Here is a 17,752-nt window from a genome sequence, read left to right as displayed (position 1 = left end):
TTGTTAAAACTTTACAGCTCTTATTAGTGCATTCATGTGAAACTAATTTTTTCATATCACCATAAAATTTAACTTTATATTTTAGAAAGTCTGTTCTTATTAAGAGATGAAATGGAAATAGATTTAAAACATTCTGCTTAAAATAGCCACCAATCAAAAAATTACAGCAGTTAGCTATCTGTGGACTCTAAATTTGTAGTCAAGGGTCTGCCTACATAATCAAGTTAGTACTAAAGGTACAAATTTGTAACAAAACATGTTGAAGAAATTTAGATGTTTTCAATCTGGCTCAGTAGTCTGATTGTAATTTTTGTTTTTCCATAGTGAATTTATCTTTTCACTAATAAGAATTTCATGTGGAAATATTTTCAAAGCATTAATATAGTTTAATTAATTTAGTTAAAAGATTATTATAGTAGACCAGAAGCAATATCGATAGAAACAAAAATTGAATACCCTTTTATGGCTCTTATTTGTCTCACTTAAGAAATCTGCTGAGAAAACTGATCTTTTTTTTTTTTGAAGTGATGAAACAAATATTTTACAGATTCTCTTTCTTTTTTCATTATCCCTCTACTTCCTAATGGAAGTACAAATCTTTTGATATGTTTTCTCATTTTTTGCCAAAGACTTGCCTAATATCTTTCTCAGAATCACACTGTTAGGAGAAAACCTTAGGCATTTAGTCCACTTCCCTTAATTTTATGAATGAGGAAAAGTGAGAAGGAACCAGAGATGTGCAGTGACTTTGCTAAAAGCCACACAGCAAATTAGTAGTAAAACCTGAATTAAAATCTGGGTCATTTTACCTGCAAGCCCCCTTAGTTCAGGATCTTATTATCTCCTAGATTACTAAATAACCCAAGTGGCTTGTTTACCTTCAGGCTTTCTCCTTTCTAGACCCTAGTTAGTTACCAAAATAGTCTTCATAATGCATAGATCTGATTGTATCACACTCCTTTTCCAAAACCTTCCATGATCTCTATTGCCTATAGGACAAAATACAAACTCTGTAGCTTGGAATTTGAGACCCTTCAGAATATGACTCCAATCTACTCTTCTGCCCTATTTTATTTACTTTCTTTTGTGTAGTAGGTGTTATTCTTGCTAACCAAAATTGAATACCTGATATTGCCCTGCCTCCACCTACTTCCTACATTCATGCAGATTTGAATCTAGAACCTCTCCTCTCCAGATCTGACTTTCCATTCACTGAGCCTAGCACTTTGATCTTGAACCCTCTTTTATCCTTATCATATTCTACCTTAATGGTGTAAAACTTATATAAGAACTGGGGCCAGTAATCTGGGCATAAGTAATCCTGCAGTTGTATATTGATTTAATTTGTAAAATGTTTCATTGTATGTTTATTTGTTAAATATTTCCCAATTACATTTTAATCTGCTTTGGTTTGCACTCTGGAATTCTGTGAGTCACATGCGATCTGTGGGCCATATTTGACACCTGTTTTGTCTTTCAGAAATATATTTCCACATGTCTTTTTATTTCATTGATTTATAAGAATCTCTGACAAAGACTTACTTTTCTTCTTGATATTCCTGAAGTTTTAGTGGTGCTTAATTAATGTTTATTGAACATATATTGACAATAATTGGTCCACTCAAAGAACATTTACAGAGGAAAAAAAAAACATTTTAAGCACAAATATCACATTGTGACATAACTTAATTGGTTGTATACTTTTCTTGGATTTTTGATACCTTCTTTAAAAAGGCAAATTAATAGTTCAATATCTCTCCATAATTAACTATTTCATCTTTAATTATAACTCTGCCTTTTGAAGTAGACACAATTATTCCCTTGCTTCCTGCAATTACTCTTCTTTCACTCAACTTGATTAAAAATCAGTTAAATGCTCCAGAATATTTGGAAAAAGGGATTCCTTAAAAAATATTTCCCATAGTATAATCTGACCAATGGATCTTCTGATCTGCTAAGAATTGTTTGGTTGCCATCAAAAACTTGAAGGTAGCTTTTAACTATTATCAAACTGTAGAAGCAAGTGTAAGAAGACTAAGTATTGAAGTTTGTTGAAAATAAGGGAAATAGTTTGGAGAAAGTACAGTTTTCCAATGGGAGATTTAACTGACTTCTGTGATTTGGGTATTTTTTAAAAAGATTTTAGGTTTTGCTTTTTTTCCTGGACCTATAATTTCATTGTTGTAGGAAGATACAGGTGAAGAAATTTTTTTTATTAATTCACAAGAGCATTTGCTCTGAAACATAAAGTATTGCATAATTGTGAATAATTTAAATCTATAATTTCTATACTATACTGCCTTGAATATAATTTGAGATAAAATGGTCATTTATTTTAAGAATCAGCGGAAACCAGAAGTACTTCCACATATGCTTTATTTTATGATTATGCTCTTAATTCTTTTAAGAAAATTGATTAAATTAAATAATAAACTAATGTTCTTTTTTATTCCAGATCAGAGACTAAATGCAGCTCTTAGGAGATATCAAATGGAAAATCTTTCCAAATATTCACTTGAACAGGTATGTGAATTATTTAAAGTGTGATAATCTAAGTATTTATTACCAGGAGGACTGGTTGCCATGTAATGATTTTTTGGTTCCAGCAAACTTATGAAATGAACACTACCTTAAATATGAAAAAAAAATAAACATCATTTTGAAGTCTCCTTAATTTTAATGCAGAGGAAATTTAGAGTCGGTTGTTCAGTTGTTTCAGTTGTGTCTGACTCTTTGTGAACCCATTTGGGGTTTTCTTGGCAAATATACAGGAGTGGTTTGCCATTTCCTTCTCCATCTCATTTTACAGATGAGAAAACTAAAGTAAACATGCATAAGTAACTTGCCCAGAGTCACATAGTTACTAAATGTCTGAGGCTGGAGTTGAATTCAGGTCTTCTTGACTCTAGGCCTGGAGCTCTATCTACTGCCTCACTTTACTGCCCCACAAGTTTTAAAATTACTCAGTCAAATTCCATCCTTTCAGCCCAAATTCAAGAAATTTAAATTATGTAATAATTCAGTAAAAGTTAATTAAATTTATATAACTTTTATGTATTAAGTTTTTTCCTTTTGGTTTAGATCTATGATTCCAACCTTTTTAATGTACCTAAGATAATGTACCTAAGAACCTTCACCACTGATGACAATTAGCAACTTCATAACTTAGATTCTTTTTTTCAATTTTTCATTAGTTCTGGGTAACAATTAACACATACAAACATGAATATTTCCATTGAAAAGAAGAAAAGAGAAGTATATATGAAACAACACATGTTCTTAATTCTTATAAATTTGAATAATTTTGTTATCTATCTCAAAAATTAGATCTTAATTACAGAAACTTGATGAGATTTCCCCACACACCATTTAATTGCTTCCCTTCTAATTTGAACTGCACTGATTTTGTCTTTGCAAAAACTTTTAAATTTTATATAATCAAAATTTTTTATTTGATCTCTTGTGAATGTTGTTTGATCATAACGTTTTCCCCTTGCCATAGAGCTAAAAGATAATTTCTTTCTTGCTCTTTTAATTTGTTTATGATGTCACCCTTTATGCCTTAAGTCATATACTAATTTGGAGTTTATCTTGATCTATGGTGTGAGATGGTGGTCTATATTTCATTTCTACCAACTGCTTTCTAGTTTCCCTACCAATTTTTGATAACAGGTTTTTACCAGAATAGTTGCAGGTCTTGGAGTTTATCAGACATTCTTCTATTATGTTAATTTGCTTCTGGATCTTGGATACTTAATCTTTTCTTCTGGTCAAATTTAATTAATGCCAAGTAATTTTTATGATTACTGCTTTGTAGTTTAATTTGAAATTTGGTGTTACTTGACCCCCTTCTTTGTTCCTTTTTTGTTATTATTTCTTTTGAGATTCTTGATCTTTTGTTCCTAGAATTACATTTTGTTATTTTTTTCTATCCTTTTAAAGTAACACTTTCATAATCTGATTGTAGGGTACTGCCTAAGAAAATTCATTTAGGTAGTTCTGTCCTCATATTGCCATGGATCAACTATGAGCAATTAAAATCTTTTATTTATTACAATTACTTATTATAATTATCTGAGTCTATACTTTTGTAAAGACTTTTATGCTTCAATTTGTATAGTTCTTGTGTGTACCTTGGTAGTTAGAATCTCAAATATCATATATTCTGTAGCTATTTTGAGGAGAATTTTTTTATAGTTCTTTGTGCCTGATAATATATAGAAAGACTGATGATTTATATGAATTTGTTTCATATTTTTATAAATTCATTGTTCAAATGAATTTTACTTGATTTTTTTATGGTTCTTTAAAGTAGACTGTCATATCAGTAAAAAGTAATACTTTTGTTTCTTGGAATATACTTTCAGTTTTTTATTTTTTTATATCTAGCATTCTAGAACTATATAAAATAATAGTAATGGTAATAGGCATACTTGCTCTGCCCTTTTCTTTTTTTTTGAAAGCCTTTTACTATTTCTCCATTCTCTATAATAATGACTTGGTTTTAGATAGATACAATGTATATCAAGGCAAAGCATATTCCTATTTTTAGCAGAAATTTTTGTGGTATCTTGCTAAAAGCTTTTTCTGTATTTATCAGTAATAATAATATGGTTTTGACTATTTTATTTTATTAATATAGTTATGTAATTTTAAAGTCATTCCAGTTTCATTTTGCATGATTTTCTCTATCATTTTAAAATACATACTTCTCTGTTCCAGAAAACTGTATTACAAGGAGATGGGGACAATGAATTAGAAGCTACAGTAGCTGATAGAAGGTAAGACTGATTTGTCAGGAAGTTTTTTTTTTTTTTTTAATTTAAAAAAATGTGTTGTTGAAACCTTTTTTTATTGAATTTCAACACAAGCATCCAAACTTGATCAATAATCATTTACAGTTAGACTAATTTCAATGAATAAGACATAATTTTACTACCTACCAACCCATTAACCCAAGTCCTAGCTTCTACCTGCAGATCAAATAGAACCACTCTTTTGGGGGGCAGCTAGGTAGCTCAGTAGATTGAGAGCCAGGCCTAAAGATGGAAGGTCTTGAGATCAGATCTGGCCTCAGACACATTCTAGCTCTGTGACCCTGGGCAACTCACTTTGCCCCCATTACCTAGCTCTTACTGCTCTTCTGCACTGGAACCAATACACAGTATAGATTCCAAGACAGAAGGTAAAGGTATTAAAACAAAAGAACCAATCCCTTATTAACAAATATGTTTTCTTAGGCAAAACCATATCTGAATGAGAATGCATTGCTGGTTGTGAACCTCTATTATGTAATTTCATTTTCAAGGAGAGAGAAGATATGTTTTTATTCTGAAGTCCTGATTGGCCGTCTCTTTATTCTGAATCCTGTGGTGTTTTAGAATTGTTTCCCTTTATATTATTGTCATGCTCATTGTATAAATTATTCTACTGGTCCTATTCATACCAATATCATTCTGCATCAGTTCAAAATGGATCTCTTAATATATATTTCTTTGAATTCATCATGGTTCTTATTTCTCATGATAATTAAAATTTCATTACATTCATGTTTAAAACAATTTGTTCAGCCATTCTCTATTAATGGACACCTATTTTGTTCTTCATTATAACAAAAAGTACTCTTACAAATATTCTTGAAGATATCAGTCCTTTCCTCTTGCTTCATCTCCTTGCTGTACGTGCCTAATCATTTGATCAAAGGGTATATAGAGTTTAATGACTTTTCAGGTATAAGTTCCAAATTGTTTTCTCTGTTAGTTGAACTAATTTGCAAGTACAACAGTTCCTGTATTCCCATATCCTTTCCAACATTTAATACCTTTCTTTTGCTATTGTTGCCATTCTGATGAATGTGAGTATTGGAATTGATTTAACTAAAGCTATTTTATTTTCATAATTATATACTTACTATTAAGGGAATTATTTCATAATATAAGAAATTGATAAAATTATTTTTTAGGGCTGCTAAGGAAAAATCAGAATTTAGTATCATATTTATAATACCTTTCTGGGAAGTGTTCAATGAATTTGTTACACCAAACTAGAGTCACTTTGATGCTAATGATTCTCAAATCTACCTCTGTCCCTCACCTTTCTGCTGATTTCTAGTCTAACATTTCTAATTTCTTTTGAGATATCTCAAACTGAATGAATATGTTCAAAACTGAATTCATTATCTTCCCCCCAAAGCTTTTCCTCATCCAGTTGTCCCTATTACTGCTGAAGGCACTATTAACATCCTATTTCCAGAAGCTCACAACTTAGGTGTCATCCTTAACTTCTTGGTGTATCTCATTCCCTATATACAATCTTTAGGCAAGACCTATTGATTTCACCTTTTCAACATCTCTCCAATATGTCACCCCTTTTCTTCTCTGATGCTGCCACCACTGTGGTTCAGGCTCTTATCAACCTGTGCCTAAACTACTGCCTGCCTCCCTCACATTTCTCCCTACTCTATTCCATCCTCCATTCAGATGCCAAAGTGGTTTTCCTAAAATGCAGATCCAACTATGTTACCCACTACTCAGTAAACTCCAGTGGCTCTCTATCACTTTTAGAATTGAATGCAAAATCCTCTTTTTGGTATTTAAAGCCTTTTGTAACATAATTTTCACACACAAAAACCTTTCCATTCTTCCATTTTACCTCCTGCTCCCTGCAACCCTGCACCTCTTGGCCTCCGTGTACTTTTCAGTTCATTAATACTGTCTTTGTCAGTAAACAAGATATTCCATTTCTTAGCTTTGGGCATTTTCTCTGGTCCCCCACCTGAAATGATCTCTCTCCTCATTTCTACCTCCCAGCTTTCCTAGCTTCCTTTGAGTCCCAATTATTATTCTCCCTTCTATAGGAAGCTTTTCCCATTTCCTTTTAATTAATGTACCTTTTCTTGGTTAATTATTTTCCTTTTATTCTGTATATAGCTTGTTTGTACATATGTGTGTATTTGTTTTCTCCATTAGTTTGTGAACTCCTTAAGGACGGGACTATCTTGTTTTTCTTTGTATTCTTAGCACTTTGTGCAGTTTCTGGCACATGATGGGTATTTAATGAATACATTCTGATTGACTCACTGACAAAAATAAATCATAATAATAATTATTTTATTTTTAGCTTTTTAGCTCCTCTTATTGCTGAATATGATAAACGTCTAGAAGAATTGAATAGACAACTGAAATATTATCAGGTATGAATTCACATTTGTACAGATTTCTAAAATATTTTTCTGGGTGAAAGAAGAAAACAAATAAACCACCTTGTTTGTTCTTTTTATCAGTCTTAATAGAAAGTATTTAGCTTTCAAATAGTTCAGTTTTTTCAATTGTCAAAACATATTAGGACTTTTTTTAGGATTAACCTTAAAGTAATTTTTTCATCTTAAGTTAATATACTAACAGAATACTTCTTGCTTCACCAATTGCATTATGCTTGGGGAAATAAATGCCACAGTTTTTAAATGGACCTAAAAACAAGCTATTGTGCTTAGCCTCCTGAAACTACTCAGCATTTAGGTCAGATCAATAAATAATTATTGCATATCTATTTTCTTATATGACCCAATTTGATGCCATTTACCAAAATTATCACTAGTGCTAGAAAGGTGGTATCCTCACATAAGCTGGGCACTTTTTCAGTTTATCAGAATTTGGATTTAACTTAGGTTTTTTCAGAAGCAACAGCTATACCAGTTTCATCTTGTGGTGGCTTTAGAAATTCTTGAAGTTCCTTGGTTCTACAGATAATTACTCTTAAGAGCATGAACATAGCAAAGTAATGGAAAACCCCAGAGACTTTAGCATCACTATTCTGGCAGTAACAAAAAGTCATCCCAAGAAAACATTATATATGAATTCATGAAACATTATATGAACCTGGGGAGATCAGCCAAGATGGAATAGAAGGAAGCTATACATCCCTGCTCCTTCCAAAATTATTTAAGACCACTGAACTATTGTTATTGGGAATTCAAAGGAGAAACTATATAAGTTATCTTTTTAGTTAAAGATCACAAATTTAGATATATAGGCAAGGATCTTGTGTACAAACTATGTAATATATTGGGATCATGAACTTGGCACCCAGAACTCTGAGGTAGGGCAGTAGAGAGAAGCTCAGAGGTGATTTTCTCACCCCCAACCCTAGCTGGCAATCTCAGTGAATAGAACCCCCACTAGGAGGTCACCCAGAACAGATCTTGGATTTAGTCCCCTACCCAGTAAAGCAATACTGGTCTCCTTTAGGGATCTCCTTTAGGGATAAGGACCAATGACAGAGCCCTAGAAGAGTATATAGCTGACAATTGGTTGTCCAGAGCAGATTTACTGGAATAATGAATATAAATGGAGAAAAAGCAAACTGAAAAGAGCCACTGTGGGGATAGTAATGCCTAAGACAAATCTGGAAGAGAATAATTTCAAAACTCCTATAAGCAAAGGCTCAAAACAAAACAAACAAAAAAAAAAACAACCCAAATTGCCCACTAGATTAATTAGAATTACTAGAAGAAATGATGAAAGAGGTTTTTTTTGTTTTTTTTTAAACCCTTATCTTCCATATTGGAATTAATACTGTGTATTGGTTCCAAGGCAGAAGATTGGTAAGGGATAGATAAGAGGGTTATGTGATTTGCTCAAGGTCACACAGCTAGGAAGTATCTGAGGCCAGATTTGAACTTAGAACCTTCCATCTCTAGGCCTGGCTCTCAATCCACTGAGTTACCCAGCTGCCCCCCCAAAAAGTTTTTTTTATGAAGAAAAATGATATAAATAAAATAATTTCAGTAGAGAAAATAATTAGAAAAGAACCTAGAGCTATGGAAGAGAAAGTTAGAAAGAAAATTAACAGTTTGGCACAAAAGGTACATAACTTACCCAAGTAACATAGTCTCTCAAAATTAAAATAGACCAAACGTAAGTTAATGACTTCATAAAGACATTAATGTCTTTGACACAACAAGAAATTTTAAAGTTAAAAGCATAACAATATTGAAGAAAATACAGTTTCTTCTGTCGGAAACAAATGACCTCAGATCCAGATCAAGGAGAGTTAATTTAAGGATCATTGGACTATCTGAGGGCTATGACCAAAAAGAACCTGGATATCATTTCAAGAAATCATGAAAGAAAATGATTCATATGTCTCAGATCTGGAGTCAAAGTAAAGATATAAAAAAATTCATTTGTCATCTCTCCTGAAAAAAAAATCTCAAAATGAAAATTAGGATTATCAGAGTCAAAATCTGAGATCTTCTAGGTTAAAGGGGGGGGAAATCCAACTTGCAAACTAGCAGAAGAATTTCATCTAATTAAGGAACCTTAGTCAAGATGACAAAAACTTTAGGAGTTATCATTATGAGAACATGGACCAAAATATTCCTAAATTTAAAAGATATTAGCTTACAATTAGTGAAGCTTAATATAATTCTATAAGAGCTGGGAAATGGATTTTTAAAAATTCTTAATGAAATGACCAGAGTTTAGTAGAAACAATGAAATATAAAGACTAGAATAAAAATAAAATAAAAAGGTAAACACAAGCAAGCAATCAGAAAATAATTTATAAATATGAAATGTTTTTAGACAGAGGGAAGGTAAAGGAATGATATAACTCTCCAAGAACCAGTACAGATATAAGTAGGGGTCATAGAGGGAGTCAAATAAGATAGAGATCTTGGGAATGATTTTCATTTATATTTTAAGGATCTTAAATAGATAAAGGAAAGTGATGGAATAGAAGCATATAGTAGGGAAGAAAAAAGGAGAAATGGAGGTGAGACTATTATCTCAGATAACTAGAAGGCCCAAGTTGAGTTCAATCAAAAAAGGATGGAGTAAGGAGAATGAATGTCACTTGAAATTCATTTTGAATTGATGTAAATTGAAGTGAGAAGAACCTAGAGAAGAACTTTATAGTATAACAATAAAATTGTAAAAATGAATAATTTTGGAAGCTGTAAGAACTCTTTTCTTTGCAATGAACAACCATGATTCCAGAGAATTGGTGATTTAGAATGGTTATGCACCACCTGACAAAGAAGTGATAGACTAGAAATACAAAGTGAGACATGCATTTTTGGACATGGCTAATGTGGAATTGTTTTTTGCCCAATTGTATTTTGTTATGCATGTTTTGTTGTTATTGTTGTTTATTTGTTTTTTTTTCCTTCTAGTGGTGAAGGTAGGGTGAGATGGGAAGAGGACAGATATCTGTAAATTGGGGAAATACATATTTTCAAAAATATATATGAATACCGCTATAATAAATAAAAAAGGACAAATGAAACGTCTTGTGTTGCAATCACTTAAAAGATTACATCTTTTCTTTGGGCAGGTGGTAGGTATAATTAGGGTTGATAGAAACCACAAGTAAGTTATCCCACTTTTCTCTTGCTTCAGATGAAAGGGAAACATCTTGTTTGTGTTTTGAAAGACTAGAGATAATCTAATTATGAAGGATGATTATAATTATCTAGATAAAATCCCATATCTTTTCATGTTATTCCTCATCACTAGAACTTAAGCTCCTTGAAAGCAACTGGTTTCTAATATAGGAATGTTCCCAAATTCTTTATGCTGAGAGTGGACACTTTCTTGACTAAATATAAATTCTTAAGTACCTGATGTAATTTATAGATTATCTAGATTTGTAAAGTGTGGAAAATCCAGGTATAGGTAGATATTAACATCTATACCTTTTAAATTTATTGAGTCATATACACACACACACACACATATATATAAATCTTCTTTTGTTAAGTATTTAACTTCCCTCTTGACAGCATTTTCTAGCTCCCTAAGTTTGATTGTATCATATGGGTTTGCTGCTAATGCTATTCCTTTTCTAGGATATGTAATGATAAGGGTGTTTCCTGTTATTCCTCAGAATAATCAAAGAACACAGCTTCAAAGAAAAGCTGCCCTTAGAGTTCTCAATGCTTAGGAGAATTAGCCCTTTTAATTTCTCCCTGGCTCACTTCTATAAACTAATGTCTTGAAAAGGAGATAAAGAAATTCCTTAGTTATTCTCTGCATACAAATGTTAATATAAGAAAAATGGGATTCATTTTATGAAGGCTTGAGGGAATGACTTCTACTGTTATGATATACATGTGACTATATTGATATTTTATCTACCTTTCTAATGTATATTTTAAATGATCATAATTTATGGGAAGGCAACAGAATAAAAATTACTAGATGAGATTATATATTCACTGTTCAGTTTATATTCATATTGGATTTTTATACCATTTTACCTGTACACTGAGAAAAAAAACTGAATTAAGATGGGTCTGGAGACTTGCTTTTGTCTGTAGCTATTGTGTAAGTTTTTATTTATACCCATGCTGGCTCTGTTGACTTAGGGGCTATTTAGGGAAGCTGTTAGCATATTTTGTTGTTGTTATTAAATTGTTTCAGTTGCGTCTGATTCTTTGTGACCCTATTTGGAGTTTCTTGGGCAAAGATACTGGAGTGGCTTGCCATTTCCTTCTCCAGCTTATTTCACAGATAAAGAAAGTGAGGTGAACAGTGTTAAGTGATTTGCCCCTGGTTACACAGCCAGTAAAATTCTGAGGCCAGATTTGAACTCAGAAAGATGAATCTTCCTGACTCAACACTATGCATTCAATTCATTGTGCCACCTGGCTGCGCATATGTTAGTGTGTGGATTCACATATGGCCAACCTTATTTGTTTCTGAACTGCCTTCCTAGACTGAAATAGACCACAGTCTTTTCCTCATTTTCAACTCCTATTCATGTTCTTGAGGTAATAAGAATAGATTTGATCTCAATCCTAAAATGACCTAAAAAAATTTATTGAACCATATAAACACTCCAAAGAGCTTAACAAATCTTTTATATGTCAGAGATATTTTTCAATATCATTTGAATTATGGGAAGGACATGTAAATAAATATTTGTGAAGTATATAAAACTTTACTGGCTGAGTTTGTCCTTCATGTGTGTTACTACAAATAAATTTTCAAATTTATTGCATACATTGTATAAAATGTTTATCTCTGGCAGAGTAATTAAAAATAATAAACTGTTCCTCTTATATCAGTAGACATTATTGCATCTATTTATTCCTATATGCTCTGTCTACTTAATGGTATTATAATCATAATCATAGAATATTACTTTTCATGTTCATATTTTTTCTCAGACACAGGTTGGTGAGATGAAACTACAACTTGAAAACATCACTAAGGAAAATGAAAGGTAAATTAATTCTCACATCACATCCTTTTATTCTTTACTAATATCATTATCCCATGTTGTAATACAGTACTTTATTCACAGACTACCTAGCTAGATATTATTGACTTATATGGATAGTCCAAACTACTAAGGAATAAGAGTATTGAATATTGAATACAGTCAAATGTATATTCCTTTCAAGTTGAAGAATCAATAACATTGTAGTTCTGTAAAGTGAAAATTATTGTCATTTTTAAAACCAGTATTTCCAATTTTCAAGGTGTTTCTGCATTTTGAAATAAAAAAACATTAATCTTAGCCCTTTGATACCTTCCTCAATGGGCTTTGGGAGTTCTATGCCTGAAAAATTCATCTCATTGCAACCAGCATAGTAATTCATATTTCTGAAAACATCTATATTAGCTCAGACTATAGACATGTAGTTCACTTTTAAACCTATATTCAAAGCCTTTTAGCTTGCATTCCCTCTCACATGACCTTAGAGAGCTAAATTTCACTTTTGTACCAAGATGAGACACCAGAATAGGACTTTAACAGAACTAGTTAATATAATAGCTAGTAAAATGATAGAGCAGGAATAACTAAGAAGTTTTTAACTATGTTCTGCCAACATTCATGTTTTTTGAAATATGACTGGGGATAAAATAAGAATCTCTGTGTTAATGAGTCATTTTGGAATGCTACCCTTTTTCTTTCAGGAAAAGGGACCTTCTGACCTAAGAGTTATTGTTGTAAGTTACTGGTATTTTATTAGCTCTTAGCTCTCATCTCAGGTCTAAAGGGGTTAACATCCTTTAAGAGAAGGTGTAGTTGAGGACAAGATAGTTCCTAGCTCCACTTCTCATTTCAAGGTGGATATATTCAAATACTCCGCAACCTCAGTGTACTGATTCCCTTCTGAGTTCCTCCCATCAAGTTCTTGGGATATTATGAAGAGGAGGAAAACATTATATCATTCATTTCTGACCTGTAATTGACATTTATAAATCCCTGTCTTCCATTCTTAGCATAATTTTGACCAAAATTAACATACTTGCTCTTGAGAGGCCTATGGGATTTGGGAAACATTGGACTAAATGATCTCTGTATTCATCTAACTGCAAAACTGTTTATATGTTTTTTTTAATTGTCCCCTTTGCATTGTTTTATTATCCTCTGTCCAATATTTTCTCTACCTCCCTCTCCCTTTTTTAGACAGTTTCATGTCTGTAGACTGTTAATTTTTCTAGAAATAGTGGAATCAGGGACTTTTAAAAATGTTCTTTCATTTAAAATTCTCATTTTTTTTAGTCATTAATTAATCTGCCCACTAGGAAGCCAGTGGTCCAAATAGTTTGAGAAACACTGAGCTGGGGAGTACTTATAAAATTCTTCAGTCTGTTTACATTTTTGTTTGTTCTCTGCATTTTTATAACTCTGCTGTCTTTTATTCTTAAATTTCCAATAGTCTTTTCTCCCTCCGGATCCATATTTTGAGATGCTTCATAATTCTAACTATTAATGTTCCTAGAAATTTAGTCATTAACTTTTTAATTTTACATTCCTTTAAATTTCATATTTAATGTTTTCTCTAATAATAAAGTTCTTGCACAACTCTTTACTTTTACTTCATGAGTTTGTAATAGACTACTTGTTGAAGATTACTACTTGAATTTTTACTCATTGTGAGGGGAAAAGTTGCTCTAAACCCTAGGATCCATTCTTTTTTTACTTGCTGTCTATGATTCTGTTTTTCCTTTCTAGCCTATTATATAAATATATATAAAGGTCCTCCCTTGAGAATTTGGAGTTAGTCATTTTTATGTTTTGTAAAGACGTTATTTTCTCTCTTTTGACATCTAGCCCTTATTTCAGGACCACTCTTTGTTTATTAGGGGGAAAAAAAAGGAAAGTAGGTTTCTAAGTTTAATGTAAATTACTTTTAGTTTTATTGCAAATATTGTATCTCTACTACTCAGCAGTCATAATAGGGATACCTATGTGATTTTTTAAAATTGCTATTAATCTATTGCTCAACAAGCCATCAGATTTTCCTCCTACCTTTAATAAGGAAGTAAGAGTCAGGGATAAGTAACAAGAAATAAAAGGGAAAAATGACCAGGAAAAATCATACATATATCACATTTATACACATATTCCTCTAGGTAGTCACACACACCATTAATTTTTTAAAGTAGACAATAGTACTATATAGATGAAATAATGTGATAGCAGGCAATTCAGACATTATTTGGCTTTGGAATACATTTTGGACTTATATTTGAATATAGGAGCTCTATGTACCTAGGACTTCATTAAAAACAAATAATGTAGCTCAGGAGGAGCTGGAATTGTTATTCACTTTTGTTCTGCTTTATTGGGCTTTTGTGAGATTTCAACTATTTTGATCAGATAAAGTTTCTAAGAATATGTGTAATCCCAAATACCAGTCCAATGAGATTATAAACAAAAATTGATGTAAACTTCTTTTAAACAATAAAGAAAGATTTAATATAAATTAGCCTTCGGATGATCCACAAGATGATTGCTTGTAAGTAATTGTATGCGTTCTATGTTAAAGGTATCTTTATAAGAAAATATTTCCTTCAAACAGCTTGATTGTAACTACTCTAGCATATGTTTCATCAATAGAAAAATACATTAGACAGTAAATAAATTATACTTTACATTTAGTCATCTGTATGTAGTTATAATATTGTTTTCGTCACAAAAACATATGTTAGTAGATGCATACTAAGACATTTAGGTCAGATTCAATATGGGAATTTTTTTAGTATATTTATTATTATATTATAACTATATTATAATCTTTTTTCTGTGAGGGGGAAGGTGAGAGATAGGGAAAATAAATGCTGGTTAAATGAAAATGAAATTTATTTTTAAAAATAAAAGCAATACCCCAATGCATAAGGAGGTAATCTTATGGATTAACTAAAGAGGTCAATCATTGTTGATCATTTCTTGGTTGTCTTTTTTCAGCATTAATATAGTCTGAGTTTTTCCCTTGCTTTTGGTATCTTCCTCACCTTCAGATAATTTCTGAATCAATTCTTTGGTACAGTTACATTTGTGTTACTTAAATTACAATTGTGTTGCTTAAAGTATGTTTCTTCTCTATATAAAAATGATCTATTTCAAAAAAAAAAAAAAAAGAAATCAGATGGAGTACGTCTGTACACTTATTGTGTTCAATGCAATTCAATGAATATTAAACACTCTCTACATTCAAAAAAAAAAAATAAAAGCAATATTATAATAAAAGCATAATATAAATATAATAATATAATAAAAACCTATTAAAACATTTTAATAACTGATTATCAGTTTGTTGTTATTTTTATCTTTTTTAATCTTGGTTCATATTTCAGTCAATAAACATTTTAAAGTACTATAGTATGAGGATACTGTGCTTTGTGGTCAATCAAAATAACTAGTCTAAAGAATGTAGCAAAGAGAGGCAGCTAGATAGCTCAGTGGATTGAGAGCCAGACCTAGAGATTGGAGGTCCTAGGTTCAGATATGTTCTCAGACACTTCCCAGCTGTGTGACCCTGGGCAAGTCACTTAACCCCCATTGCCTAGCCTTACCACTCTTCTGCCTTGGAACCAATACACAGTATTGATTCCAAGATGGAAGGTAAGGGTTTTAAAAAAAATGCCCATATGGCATTAATACTTAATGGATAGATACCTAGCCTTAAGAGTTAGGAAAACCTGGGTCCATATTCCTTCTCTGTCACATAATGAATGTATAAACACTTAGCCTCTTGGTGCCCAAGCAATTTTCTGATGCTATAGTTGCAGCTGAATTGATGATTTGCTTTAGTGGAGATGTTTTCCAAAATAACAAATTGCTTTTATCTGGGGAAAAAAGCATTATGTGCAACAGGGTTACTCTTGAAGCTCCCTCAGTATATGACAGAGTAAAGCAACGATGTCCTCCTCCTTGCTGATATTTGATATTGTTATAGAAATGCTATCAATTACAATAATGTACAAGAAACAATTAACAGGAAAAGTAAATGAAAGCAAACAAAACAAAATTGTACTTATTTTCAGATGGCATGATAATTTACTTAGAAAATCCTATGGAATTAGTGAAGAAACTAATTGAGACAATTAGTAATATCAATAAAGATTTTTGGCCACAAAATAATTCTACAAATTATGACAGCATTTCTATATACTTTATAGTTACATCTAAGAGAAGACAATAGGAAAGGAATTCTTATTCAAAATAATCACAAAAAGCATAAAATATTTGGGAATCTGTCTACCAGAGCACACACATTTGCATAGCTTCTCCCTAAATTCTCCCTAAAGAAATAAAGAACTTTAATTAATGAACAAAAATTTAGTGCTCAGTGCTAGATTTTGTTTATACAGTAAATATGATAATACTGTTAAAATACTTGGGTGAAAAATAGGTTGAATAATACCGGAGCGAGGACACAGTGTCCTTGCTCTCCGGTACTATTCAACCTTTCCTTCATCCAAGTATTACGACATGCTGTGATGGATCTAAATCTGGGTGTCTATATCAAATACCTACTGGATGGCTCACTATTCAACCTTCGCCGCCTGACTGCAAAAACAAAAATAACAGAGAGATTCATCCTGGAAGCTCTCTTCATGTGCTCTCATGGCCCACCAAGAAAATTTATCTTCAAACCATCGTGGACAGGTTCTCTACCGCAACAAAACTGTTTGGCCTGACTATCAGCCTCAGCAAAACAGAGGTACTGTTCCAACCCGCACCAGGGAGGCCAACGAACCAGCTGTGCATTACAATCAATGGCATGCAGCTTTCTAACGTCAACACTTTCAAGTACCTGGGCAGCACCATTGCCAACGACGGGTCCCTAGACCATGAGATTAATGCCAGGATCCAAAAGGCCAGCCAGGCACTCGGGCGGCTGCACTGCAAAGTCCTCCAACACAGCGGTGTAAGCACTGCGACGAAGCTCAAAGTGTACAACGCAGTGGTCCTTAGCTCGTTCCTGTACGGTTGTGAGACATGGACACTGTACCGAAAGCACATGAAGCAACTGGAGCAATTCCACCAACACTCTCTACGGTCAATCATGAGGATCCAATGGCAGGACTGAATCACCAACCAAGAAGTCCTCGACAGAGCCAACTCCACCAGCATCGAAGTCATGGTCCTCCAAACCCAGCTACGATGGTCTGGACACGCCATCTGCATGGATCCACAGCGAATACCAAGACAGGTATTCTATGGTGAACTGTCAGCTGGATTCAGGAAACAAGGCTGACCAAAGAAAAGGTACAAGGATCAGCTAAAGTCCAACTTGAAGTGGGCTGGCATTACACCAAAGCAATTAGAACTCGCTGCCTCTGACAGAAGCAGCTGGCGAACCCACATTAACCATGCCGCCGCCACCTTTGAAGATGAACGACGTCGACGTCTTGCTGCTGCGCGTGAATGCCGACACCAGGCCACAACCGCACCTCCTGTAACAACTGGTGTTCCATGCCCCATGTGCCACAAACTCTGCACCTCA

The 17,752-nt window shown here is 32.8% G+C and overlaps 1 protein-coding gene across 10 annotated transcripts in view; it reads left to right on the top strand.

The window, feature by feature from the left end:
- Positions 1-17,752, top strand: part of SCLT1 (sodium channel and clathrin linker 1) — a 205,783-nt gene that overhangs the window by 18,610 nt on the left and 169,421 nt on the right. For all 10 annotated transcript variants that reach the window (XR_008912889.1, XR_008912890.1, XR_008912888.1 and 7 more), the window contains exons 2-5: positions 2,456-2,523; positions 4,723-4,781; positions 7,120-7,192; positions 12,173-12,228. Coding sequence is in view for 6 of the 10 variants with exons in the window: in XM_056802701.1 (XP_056658679.1) it covers positions 2,456-2,523; positions 4,723-4,781; positions 7,120-7,192; positions 12,173-12,228 (256 nt within the window). In the remaining 4 variants the exon portion in view is untranslated. The remainder of the gene's footprint in view (positions 1-2,455; positions 2,524-4,722; positions 4,782-7,119; positions 7,193-12,172; positions 12,229-17,752) is intronic.

This window comes from Monodelphis domestica, chromosome 6, assembly GCF_027887165.1.
Source record: "Monodelphis domestica isolate mMonDom1 chromosome 6, mMonDom1.pri, whole genome shotgun sequence".
In the NCBI taxonomy this organism is placed as follows: Eukaryota; Metazoa; Chordata; class Mammalia; order Didelphimorphia; family Didelphidae; genus Monodelphis; species Monodelphis domestica.
The sequence above is the reverse complement of the archived record's forward strand: the minus strand, read 5'-3'. Positions and strand labels throughout refer to the sequence as shown.